The sequence below is a fragment of the Momordica charantia genome (genome assembly GCF_013281855.1).
Source record: "Momordica charantia cultivar OHB3-1 chromosome 7 unlocalized genomic scaffold, Mcharantia_2.0 BLBB01000007.1, whole genome shotgun sequence".
In the NCBI taxonomy this organism is placed as follows: Eukaryota; Viridiplantae; Streptophyta; class Magnoliopsida; order Cucurbitales; family Cucurbitaceae; genus Momordica; species Momordica charantia.
The window spans coordinates 7,189,667-7,202,810 of record NW_028275165.1 but is presented as its reverse complement, the minus strand read 5'-3'; the positions used below and the strand labels follow the sequence as shown (position 1 = coordinate 7,202,810).

Below are 13,144 nucleotides of genomic sequence, written 5' to 3'. Positions count from 1 at the left end.
ATCATAATAAAAATCATGAAATAAATGGCTATATATATATAATATAATAAAAAAACAAAAACTGGAACGGTGTGTATCCTAGATCGAGATTGCATAACCGTATATCCCGGTCCAGTTATGCAATCCCGATCCAGGATTGTTCTATACCAGGCCGGGATCCACATAGTTTTTTTTTGTTGGCCTCTTTGTCAATTAAATCTTCGACATTTAATGACCCGTGATTTATGGAATCTTGACTTTCTTTCTAATTATGTAAATTCAATTTTCCATGTTAAACAATTAACTATTTTATATTCCATTATCAACCTTTTCTTTAAAGTTTTCAAGTTTAAAAATTAAATTTTTTAGGTTTGTGATTGATTATTCAAATTTAAAAACTAAGATTTTTTTCATATTAAATTCAAATTGAAGAAATTTGTGAAGGGATTGGGGGAGGGAATAAAGATTGCGAGTAACGAAGATATTTCGGTAATTTTATAAAATCAAAAAATAAAAATATGTCACAGATTAGAAGAGATAGGTCATGAATAAGAGAATTTAAAAAATGGGTCAAAAAGTCCGAATTAAATTAAGAAAAATGAACAAAAATCCCAATTTTTTATTGGTGTTGATCATCAATCGATATTATTTGATGTAATTTTATTTTAATTATTCATTATTTATTTTGATGTAATTTTATTTTAATTGTTCATTATTTATTAATATTAAAAATTTTTATAATAAAAAATATTTACTATCCATGATATAGTAATAAATTAAATTAAAATTTATTATTATTGTAATTAAAAAACATTAGCACAAATATATTTGTAATTAGCTAAAAACGAAAAACTAAAAAGGAGAAAGGGGTATACTAATAATTTATATATATCTGATTCCGATTATCATTTGACATAAAAATTGCAACTAATTTGAAGGCTTTTGCCTGCATCGACATTACCTATCTTTCCCGACAGATAAATAATTCATCTAAAAAAATAGGCCTATCTTTGACATTGGGAAAAATGTTCAATAAAAACCCTAACTTTTATTTTCTTTCTACATTCAGCTACCAAAACCTTTCCTTCTCCCTTTCTTCTACGCTCGCTCCTCCGCCACTGCTCTCGATCTCTATCAGCCATTGCTCATCTCGATTTCTCTCCCTACAACCCATTTTAGTTTTACTGGAAGGATTTAAAGAAATGTATATTTTTACAATTTTTCAGTGTGAATCATAAATTTATGCTTCAAACGAGTTTTTACAAAGAGGAGAAGAAAATAACTGGCTTAAAGTTTCTTACACAAAAATATGTATTTGTACTCAAGTCTAACCCAGCCAAAAATTCGCCCTCTGTTTTCAGGTAGTTAATCCCAAACAGAGGTACATCGTTTCATAAATTACAGAGTGAACTCGAATTCTACTAACCATCATCGAAACATATTCCTTAAAACACGATATAACTCTGGTGATATGCAGCTTGTCCAACCATTTTCCCGACGCTTCAAAGTTCGTCCCAAACATGTCGTTCCTGTGCATGTTCGACTTTGTAAACTAAATCCTCATTGCCTTGAATTGGATTTCTACCATGGTTAATATCTCTAGGAATGTTATCTGCTTGCTTGACCATCCCGGCTTTGATCGCAGCAGTGGCCATCCTCTGCAACTTCAGTAGTCCAATACGTTTCGAAACAACATAAAGAACGGCAAGAGAGAAAAAGAAAAACCCAACTGCCAGTATAATCCTGTCCATATAATAGCCTCATTCTTAGCTAATAAGGTATAAAAGAGGTTCAATTACAAATCTAGTCTTTTAACTTTGATGCTCTAGAATTCAAAAAGTTTCACTTTCATCCTTAAGCTATAGTTATACACAGTTCCTACCATTAACATTGCTAACTAGATAGTGCTGTGTTATGCCTATTCGACAAATGTTGGCTATATAGACGATAGAAGAAAGAAAATAGACATTTGGAAAAAATAGAGCGGGATGTGCAAATGCTCTTTTTGAAGTAATGTATCACATCCTTTTTATAGATTGGACCATTCTACTTTCTCTAACTATCTACTTTCTTCTTCCATCTACCCGTCGCATCATGCCAAATTAGTCTACATTTGTCTAATAGCGTAGCCCTGTTAGACCATTATTTAACGAAAATACCGATAATATAGAAAATCAAAATTGAAAACTCAGAACATAATCAAATGTTTTTGAAGTCAAAGGACTAAATAGTCCTGACCATTAAGATTTATAGATCATATTTATAATTTAACCGATAAAGTATTATTTGGATAAAAAGCGGCAAGCAATCATCTACTTACCTGTCCATTACATCCTGCCGTTGCATTGTGGAAAGTAAGTTTCTGGTCCGAGTCAACAATGAGCGGTGCCCCTTGTATTCAGTCTCAGCCTTCTTCAACACTCCAGTTGATTCCTCTGTAAAAACCACGTAAAGCTAGCTGTGGTTCACAAAACATACAGAGATACATATCCTTGAATTCATTCAAAGAATCAGTTAATGTCTGCTGATTCTCTATCATATGATTTTTAAGAAAAAAAAAACTAGGCTAAAATAAGAAAACATAACACCTTTGAAATTTTGGACGTGTTAAAATAATAAACCAAGAAAAACAGATCCAATAACCAGCAGATGCACATATTGATACTATCAATCTTAATCAGGAGCAATACTTCAGCAGAAAGAAAAAAGTAAAAAAGTAGAAGAAAAAAAGAACACAAGTTAATTACAGTGGTTCGACCACATAGGTATACATCCACTGTGCAAGATGAGTAATAACCTTCATTGCATCTCAGTTCATCGAGCCATTACAATCGAGGAAAGAATTTCCAGCAATTACAGAGGAGAATTCTCCCACACACTCTATTTTGCTCTCTCAGAAAGACAAAGAAGAAGAATGTAAACAGCCTCTCACACCCTTTCTCTTATAATCTGAAAATTACAAAATCACTCCACTAAGCCTGCGTAAAAAATTTTGCTGACGAGGCCTCCACAATAGAAAGTCACATGGGTAAAAAATGAGGGAAAGCTCCAGCTTGGATTCCAGATCAAGCTCAATTATAAAGGTCCAGCTCATATATAAATGGGTCAAACAATTAACAAATCACCCTCTTGAACCAATTATATCAAAGCTCAAAGGAAAAACAGAACCGCAACAGCAGAAAATAACTCATCAAGCACTTAATACTCGCAGTAGAGAGGATTAGCCAACACCTACTACTTTAAGTATGTCATGGAGGCATTTAAATCTTACACCTGAAATGGATTTTGTAACATGTCTGCTGGGTTCACATCAGTTGCTACCTTTTTAAGTATCACTTCATTCTTGTTCACTAAATCTACATGTTTTGTCTTGTCATGATAAAGAGGATTTTTAGAAAGTACTAAAGCACTCTGACTATCACAGTGAATAATAGGTTCTGAAATTTCTCCCAATAACTCAGATATCAGCCCCTTTAACCACACTGATTCCTAGGCAGATTCCGTAAGTGCAATATACTCTGACGGAGTAGTTGATAATGCAACCACAGATTGAAGGGAAAATCTCCAACTAATTGTATTTCCATACAACTTGAACACAAAACCTGTAGTGGGTCGTCCTCTCTTATCGAAGTCAGCTGCAAAATCTTCATCCACAAAGCCTTCGAGACAAGGAATATCAGACTTCTAATTTGCATAAATCAACCTAGTGTCTTTTGTTCCCTTTATGTATCGAAGGATCCATTTAACTGCCTCCCAATGGGACTTTCCTGAATCCTGGGCAACTTTATATATTCACTAACGATGCTCAAAGCATGAGCTAGATCCAGACGCGTACAAGTCATCCCATACATCAAGAAACCTACAGCATTTGCATAAGGAATTTCGGACATTTTCACTTTTTTTTCCTCTGTTTTAGGTGACTGCTGCTTGGATAATTTAAAGTGTTGAGCTAGAGGTATCTTGACTGGTTTGGCTGATTCCATCTGAAATTTTCTGATCCATTTTCTGAGCAACTCTTGTGTATTACCCTAGCTACAAGCCTTGCTTTAAACCTTGGTTGGTTCACCCCACTAATGCTTGGTTTTAGCTTGTAGATCCACTCAGAATCAACAAGCTTATGATTTCTGGTTTTTCAGTTCCCATATTTCATTTCTGTGTGAAGAATTCAGTTCTTCTTTCATTGATTCAAGCCACTTATCACTATGTTTAGAGTTTATAGCTTCATCATATGTAACAGGTTTATCACCAAAAATATCACTGCAATTTAAAGCATAAGCTGTGATATCAGAATTATCTATCGCAATGCTAGATGAATCATATCTTGATGGGGGTCTTATTTGTCTCTCTTGTCAATTGATAATTAGACAAATGAGGGTCAGAATTTACATTATCAACTGATTCTATCACATCATGAAGTTGAGAATTAGAAGTATCAACTAGTTGCTGACTCTGAAAAATTTCAGAAATTTGATGCCCTGAAGCAACAGTTTCTGACTGAGAAGGTTGATGTACTGAAGTAGCTGCTGTCTGAGGTGTGTTGTTTGAGTGCCTTCAAGTTCTATCTCAAAAGAACTAATTTGGGACTCAAACATTTTGATCATAACCAAGGTTCCTTCTTTTTCCCATGGAAAATCATTTTCATCAAACTTCACATCTCTACTTACAAATTACGATGCATCTTCCACCTCTCTCTAGTAACCACAGAAACATGGCCTAGCAATAGCTACAATTCTTACAGGGGTCCCTGGTGCACTATTCTAACACACCAGGGAGTTCTTTGGTAACAGTTAGTTCGTGCCTTCATTTGGAGCATTTGGTTGGAAAGGAACAATCAGATTTTCAATGACACACTTCTCCCATTTGAGGTTTTTTTTTATAGGGTTATTGTTTTAGCCCTTGGATGGTGTAAAATCTTATTATTCCCCCTTCAACAATTACTCCCATTCTGCCGTAATCTATAATTGGCGGGCTTTCTTGTAATTAGCCATTATGAGCTTTTTGGTTATTTCATACATCAATGAAATACTTGTTTCTGACCACAAGAGAAAAAAAAAAAAAAAAAAGTTATAGCCTTTAACTTCTGATGGATATCCAAGAAGAATACATTTTCTTGCTTGAGGTTCAGCTTATTTTGGGAAAATGTGCATATGCTGCACAACCAAAGATCTCTAAATGATTTAAGCTTGGAGGTTTTCCAGACCACACTTCTTGAAGTGTTTTCAAATTTAGAGCAGTAGATGGGCTCCTATTTATTAGATAAGCTGCAATAGAAATAGCTTCCCCCCAAAACAACTTAGGAAGCCTTGCATTAGCAAGCATACAACACACCCTTCTCAAGCAAAGTTCTATTAAACCTTTCTGCCAAGCCATTCTGTTGGGGTGTGTAGGGAACTGTATGATGCCTCTTAATTCCACCCTTCTTACAAAGATTTATAAAACTGTCATTAAAATATTCAAGAGCATTGTCCGTTCTCAAGGTTTTTATTCTTTTTCCGGTCTGGATTTCAACTAAAATTTTCCAGTTTACAAAGGTTTCAAAAGCATCATTTTTTCCTCTTCAACATATATACCCATAATTTTCTAGAGTAGTCATCCACTGTTGTCATAAAGTATTTATCACCTCCAAGTGTGGTAACTCTAGCTGGACCCCAAAGATCCGAATGGACATATTCCAGAACTCCTTTAGAAGTATGTAAGCCTTTTGAGAATTTAATTCTTGTTGAATTACCTCAAGTGCAGTGCTCAAAAAATGGAAGTTCAGTTGGTTTAAATTTTCCTAATAAACCTTGTTTACCAAGTTCATCCAAGCCCTTTTGAGAGACATGAGCAACTCTCTTATGCCAAAGAACAATTTCTGAATTTACTTGTTCCTCAACTGGTGTAAACCAAAAGGAGAAATCTTGAACTATTATTGAATTAATGATCAACAAAAAGGGCCAGCTATTTAAAGAGGCTGGAAACCCGAAACAAAGGACTTAACTGCCCAAAACAAACTAGTTGCCAACTAACTTTAAAACAGAAAGCCAACTGACTTAAAACTAAACAAAATACCAACTGATTAAGAAAACTAATTCTACTGATATTACATCATCAATAGTGTTCACCTCCCTCATGTGAATTAACGGAAGAGCCTTGAAAATACAAACCATTTCTCGAAGTACCCTTCATTTTTAATAAGGATCCCTTATAAATTTGTAGCACTCTACCCTCTGATTTATATGAATAACTTCCCTTATCCAACGGTCCTAGAGAAATCAAATTTCTCTTCAAATCAGGGACAGATCTCACCTCCGGTAGAATCTTGTCCAAACCATCATATAGTCTTAATTTGACTGAGCTAATCCCCTTTACTTGACATTGATGATCATTGCCCATTAAGACTTTACTTCCATCAATCTCCTTCAAGTCTTGAAAGTAATCTTTACAAAGGGTCATATGGTATGAACAACCCGAGTCAAGGATCCACTCATCACAGAGAGCAGATTCTGAAACTGTCAACACCTCTGCAGATTCATATCCCTCATGGACACTTGCTGAGGTTTGTCTTTCATCCTTCTCTGGGATTTTATTTTTATTTTTATTTTTTAGCTGGAAACAGTTCCTAATGAGATGCCCTTCCTAATGGCAGTAGTAACACTTCCTCTTTTCTTTACCTATTGACTTTTATCTATTTTCATTTGACTTTGCTGGAGCTTTGGATTTGTTTTCTGTTGTATACCTAGCCACCAAGCCCTCTACTTCCTTTTTTTTTCCTGATTTTATCTCAAAGTCCTTTGATCTAAGATCATCTAGGACTGTAGATAGAGATAACAAATCCATACTGTACTTAATTGCGGTTTTTACTTCTTTGTAATTTTCAGGCAGTGAATTCAACAATATTATCGCTTGATTCTCATCAACAAGTTTTTCTCCTATGTTTGCTAAGTCCATGCATATTCTGTTAAAGTCATCCAAGCTTTCTTCTAGTGATTTAGAGGCTTGCATTTTATATCTGAAAAACTTTTCCTTAAGGTAAATCTTATTAGGCAGAGATTTACTAAGTATAGAGTAGTCTCTAGCTTCTTCCAAAGATCTACAACCTTATCAGTATCATTAACCTGTCTTAAAACATTGTCAGACAAATGAAGTATTGTTGTACTGTAAGCAATCTCTTTCATTTTTCATCGTTTTTCCTTTGTGAATGTTTCTGGCCGAGTATCTGGATTGTCAAGAATTTTCCAACCTTTTTGTTGGACCAGAAGGCTTTTAATTTCTTCCCCTGAGGCTAAAGTCCCCTTTTCCGTCAAATTTATTCAATTCAAACTTGGCAGACATTATCACAAAAATTTCACAAAACAGAGTCGAAGAAATAGAACAATTAGATAGAGATTCAGAACAAATACGAAACAAACTGATAAAAGACGAGTTGAATAATGATGAATCTAGGTTGAAATTCAAACTTTGATGACAGTAACAAGTATCGCAGTATCAGAAGAAAATAAGCAGCAGTAAGATCAATGTCCAGCTCTGATAAAATTTGTTAAAATAATAAACCCAAAAAGACAGATCCAATAATCAACAGATGCACAGATTGATACTACCAGTCTTAATCAGGAGCAATACTTCAGCAGAAAACAAAGTAAAAGTGTAGAAGAAAAAGAGAACACACAGTACTTATAGTGGTTCGACCACATAGGTCTACATCTACATCCACTATGCAAGACAAGTAATAGCCTTCATTGCATCTCAGTTCATCGAGCCATTACAATCGAGGAAGGAATTTCCAGCAATTACAGAGGAAAATTCTCCCACACTCAATTTTGCTTCTCAGAAAAACGAAGAAGAATGTAAAATTATGGAAGGATAATTAACACACCATCTCACATGCTTTCTCTAATTAATCTGAGAATTACAAAATCACTCCACTAAGCCCATGTAGCAAACTTTTCTGATGAGGCCTCCACAACAGAAAGTCACATGGGTAAAATGAAGGAAAGTTCCATTTTGGATTCCAGCTCAATTATAAAGGTCCAGGTCCAGCTCAAATATAAATGGGTCAAACAATTAACAGGACAATGGAGGAGGTTCTTTTAAATCCCGTTTTATGTGATTTTCAGACTTTTGGGGTGTGGTTAGCCTTCAACAAGGATGGTTGTGCTATGATGGAAGAGATTCTTTTGAACAACTCAGAGGTATAATCTTTAACGTTATTTGGTTCATTTGACTTGGAAGATGTAGGACTAAGGTTGGAGAGAATCCAATGTTCTAAATATACAAGGTTGACCTAATCCTATAAGGAGAAGGTAAATGACAAATTAATATTAATACAAGAATATAAAATATACTGATATATATACTCTAACAGAAGGAGTAGAGAAATTCCTTTTGGGTATCTGAAAGGTCTTGGAAAGAGGTTTGGAGCTTGGTGCATCTCAATGCCTTCCTTTTGAGTTTTTATGACTAAGCTTTTTTCCAATTTTTCTTTATTCTTGGTTCTTAACAATGGGAGCCAATTTCTCCTTTATTTGTTCTTTTTTTTTCTTCTTTTTCCAGGTTTTGTTTTTAGGCTCCAATTCTTGGCCATTGTTTTTGTATGCTCTTATTCTTTGTACCTTTGCTTATCTGAATAAAAGCTAGCTTTTAATCTCCCCCCACACCCAATTTTTTTTTTTTTTTTGATTTCATACTGCTAGAGTGGCACAAGTTTAATTCCTCATCATGATCATAATTTAGGATCCATACAGATCATCATAAACCTCTAAACTGATATTGCATTACTAATTAGAGACAATGCAAACTGCAGAACAAAAAGATTTAATGTGGACTTCAAATGGTCCAAGTAACAATTGAACGACAATGACTATGAAATCAATATACTCCATTCAAACCAAGACGTACTTTGACTTGTTCTAGAGAAATTCTGCAAACAACAAGAAAATGAAACTACTTCCAAGTTCCACCGATTCCTCATCATTTCTCTCGGATCGAGATGCGCAGTGTTATTAGATCACTAAATGAGATGCTAGTCAAATTAAATACTAAACAAACATTCTCACAAATAAATAAACATTATATTATGCCTTACTTTCTAATTAATTATCTGAAGGAATAAATAAAGTCTACAGGTATAGAAAGAATTTAGATTGCTCAGCTCAAGGTAAGATTGTACATGGTTTATTTGCATTCAAATAAACCATGTACAATTGAACGACAAGAGATTATTGAAATTTCTACCATGAAGAGATATTTGAAAACATTGTAAGAACATACCGAAAGTCTCAATCGTGTTTGCGGTTCTTTCCACTTCCTACAGATACGATATTCAAGAACATTACATCCTCAAAAGAAAGGAAATTTAAAATTTAATCTAGGTCAAAGTAAACAGATTAGAAACTGAGAAGCACGGATGTGTCCGTGTCCAACACTTATCCGACACTCCAACTCTCCAACACTTGTTTGACACTTATCGAACACTTGTTAAGCATAATAAATAGACATAAATAATAATATAGGACAAAATGACAGAGAAATACATAAAACTCATTTTTAAAACCACATAAATGGATAAACTTATCGACTATGAAATTCCTTCATGTATAAACATGATATATTTAAAAAATGGTGTCTTTAAAATGACATGTCACGCCGTATCATGTCTCGTGTCCGTATCCATGCTTCGAAGAGAATTAAAACTATAACAACAGCAACAGACCTGAACCATAAGTTGACGGGTGCGGCGAAGGCTCTCTGTGATGCTTTCTGCAGCAGATGTCATTCCAGCCTTAGTTCTGCAAAAGGAGAAATAAAGATTTTGTACATTACAAAAGAAATGGAATTTAATACCAGAGTTTTAGAAAGTTATTATAAATCTTCTGAAAACATTAAGTATTGACAACATACTGTAAATTCCGTCTGCGAATTGTGGACTCTTCTCCTCCGCCTAGAAGGCGTTCTCTCTACAATGAAATTCACCAAAATTTTGAGAATAACATAAATTTTCACATGGATGAATCTTAAATAAATTTTCAATTCCGGAAATGATGGATGAATACCACATTTTAACAGTAAGAAAAACTATGGCTAATCTGTAACTGTTTTCGACAATTCGATAAAAACCAGTTTGAATGATAGTCACCTCCTCCTGAGCAGCCTTTCTCATGTTGGCTTTTGCTTGCATATTTGCATTTCTCAGACTCGATCGCAAACTGAAATATATACACAAAACATTCGTTACTACCAAACAACAATGAAGAAATTCGAGTCAAATTCTAGATGCTCAATATGCAACAATTCAATTAAAAGGAAGAGTGAGATGAGTTACTTGTGGGATTGATTTTTCCAAGATTCAATCAATGATTGAGCAGCCTCAACTTCGGAATCAGAGAGCAACTGGGGCGCAAGAAGATCAAGCTTGAATTCTAACGAAGATAGCAAATTCAATCCATCTTGTGCGAGGGCATTCAATCTTGGGAGCGAATTCTTCTCCGTCGACTCACTTTGTTTCTCATATACTTCAATTGCTTTAATCTGATCAAGAGTCTTATGGTAAGCATCGTTCCACTCATTTTTCACCCGATCCACCTCCTCTGACACCTTGTCCATTTCAGGATCTGAAGAACGTTACAAAACGTTTGAAACTTGGTCCTTCTTTGTTAGATCGCTTCCTCACCATAAACCTTTACTTCACCTGAAAATAATATTTGCAGAGGGGGGTGAGTATAAAAATACTCCGTAAGTAGCCCTCACTAACTACACACAATCAGCATGTTCAACGACACAATATCCAACAAAACAAATTTAATTAATAATCATGCTTAATTGGACATATCTATTTAACAAGCTCAACAACATTCATTCAGTATACACAACACAAGTGTTCTAAACTACAAGGCCCGACAAGTCCCTAGCTCTCTCAAGCTTTCCAAACTTATCTCAAGTTCCTACTGGTCACATCCAACTCACTCAGCTCTCCAAAACTAACTCTTTCAAATCGTATCGACCCTTGACCATTTGTACCCAGGGCCCTGACACTCCTTTACAGAAACTTGTCATTCGACCCTTGACCATTTGTACACAAAACCTCAATGACTTCACAACCTATTGGCCCCTGACCCTTTGCACACAAGGCCACTAGTTGCCTTCCATCAAGACTCGTCACATCGATCCTCGACTTTTTGCACCCGAGGCCCTGACACTCATCTTTGTCCAACTTTGGCATATCAACCCTCAACCATTTGTACCCAAAGCCTCGATACCCAATTCGTGACGTATCAGCTCCCGACTATTTACACCCAAGGTCCTGACACTCACCCATTCTCTATCCATTATCAACCAAGCGCTCTCATTCCGCTCCTAGCCCCCAACTAGGATTCTAATACATGCTCTCTAAACGTGCTAACAACAAGTCTCATCACAATAACTCAATCCAACATGCTTTTATCACAACATCACAAAACTCGAAAACACAACAGTTTGACAATAACAGTGTTTCTGCGTTTAAGGGTTTGGTTTTATTGCATAGAAGATATTTTTACGTTTTACTGCTTAAAAGACATTTTTACGTTTTATTGCTTAAAAGACATTTTTACAAAAGCTCTGAGGCGCACAGGCTTTGCATCTCAAAGCTTTGATGGGAGGCACGCTTATAGCACGCCTCCTTATTTCCGCCTCACCTTTTCAAGGCGAGGTGCGAGGACTTCGCCTAGCACCTAGGCATGTGCCTCGGTGCGCTTTTTAAATCACTGGACAACAACCAGCACGCTCTTATCATAAAGAACACAAGCATAATGATTCTTATAACAATCAGCATACTTTATCAACCCATTTAGCCATAACAAGTAATTTCTAGCATGCTTTTCATCATACAGAACAAATGCCACAGTATCCACAATAAGCCACCATGTTTTTTCTAAGTAGACATAAAACATATTGCAGCTCAACCAATATATTTCCATACATCTACCAGCAAAAAATACCTATGCAAGCGCCAAACATTAAAGTTCAACAGAAACATCAAGACATGCTTTTAAGTAGTAACCAACAAAACTAGCTCATGCATAACCAACAGCCAATCACAATTTCATGTCAAACATTCATATAATAAGATAAAAATATAATAGGAACAAACACATTAAGATGTAAAACAAATTAGCATACGAACATGCGCACACACGCCTCTGGCACTACTTGCAACACTTCTAAAGCTCCTAGCTCTTGAGTTTGATTGGTTCCTAGGCACAAAAGGAAAATTTAGAATGTTAACACTCGATTTTTATCACTAAAAACGATTCTGAAGTGGTTCAAAAGGGTCGTTACCAACTGACCCTTGTCAAAAACAAAGGGGTACTAGCTGAAAGGCATCCAGAGTGTTCGGGCTTGCGAATACGGTGTCAACAGGGGCTGGGTACCACGGATCTGGGTCAGAACGGGCGTGGGTTACCGTCGTAATCCGTCAGGATGAAGGGAATCGTTGCTGCTGGTCCGTTCGCCGTGCTGCTGTTCGGGTTGTGCCAATCTCGCCGGAGGGAACAGCCGCGATCGCCGCAAAATTCGCCGGAGGGAGAGGGCGCCGCAGATCTGGTTTCGTTCGGGCTGCTCGCGGGTCGCCGGAGACACCGGATTGTTGGTCGTGGGAGAACAAATCGCCGCTGCAGGCCTACGCCGCCGGGGTGTTTCGCGCGTCGCCGGAGGACGTCGGGGCTGCCGCCGGGGGGGTGGTGGTCGCCGGCTGGTGAAAGAAGAAAGGGGAGAGGTAAAGAGATGGGTTACCTTTTTTTTTTCCTTTTAAAAAGGTAATTATACCGTAGGATTAATGAATCACCTTTAACACTTCAGAAGTTTGAGGGGAATTTTCTTTAACCCTGTTTGGAACTTCGATTTCGAGGATTTCAAGCCCGGTTTGATATTTCGTTTTTTGTTTTTTGATTTTTAAAAACAATTCAATTCTCTGTTCTTTATTTTTTAAAAATCATTTTGAAATTACAGGTAAATTTTAAAAAAATAGTTTTTAAAAACAGCTTTCTTTTCTTCGAAAATCTCTTTTTTTTTTTTTAATACTCAACCTTTTTATCTTTCTTGTATTTATCTTTAAAAAGATTTATTTTTCCCTCTAAATTTTTTTTATTTCCAAATTTCTCTATATGAACTTTAATTTTCTTTTTTTAAAATTTTCATATTTTAAATATTT

The 13,144-nt window shown here is 35.8% G+C and overlaps 1 protein-coding gene across 4 annotated transcripts; it reads right to left on the bottom strand.

Moving 5' to 3' along the window:
- Nucleotides 1-1,188: 1,188 nt before the first annotated feature.
- Nucleotides 1,189-12,792, bottom strand: ATSEC20 (Sec20 family protein). 4 transcript variants are annotated; one of them, XM_022301352.2, is made up of 9 exons: nucleotides 12,274-12,792; nucleotides 12,119-12,188; nucleotides 10,280-10,645; nucleotides 10,094-10,163; nucleotides 9,859-9,914; nucleotides 9,671-9,746; nucleotides 9,229-9,265; nucleotides 2,300-2,414; nucleotides 1,189-1,722 (listed from the first exon to the last, which is right to left on the bottom strand). In XM_022301352.2, exons 3-9 carry the CDS (start codon nucleotides 10,558-10,560, stop codon nucleotides 1,482-1,484), a joined length of 876 nt encoding a protein of 291 aa, XP_022157044.1. In that variant the 5' UTR covers nucleotides 10,561-10,645; nucleotides 12,119-12,188; nucleotides 12,274-12,792; the 3' UTR covers nucleotides 1,189-1,481. The 4 variants fall into 4 exon arrangements, with proteins under 4 accessions (XP_022157044.1, XP_022157045.1, XP_022157047.1 ...); XM_022301353.2 differs by having other exon boundaries at nucleotides 12,282-12,792; XM_022301355.2 differs by lacking the exon at nucleotides 12,119-12,188.
- Between the last annotated feature and the right edge of the window lie 352 nt (nucleotides 12,793-13,144).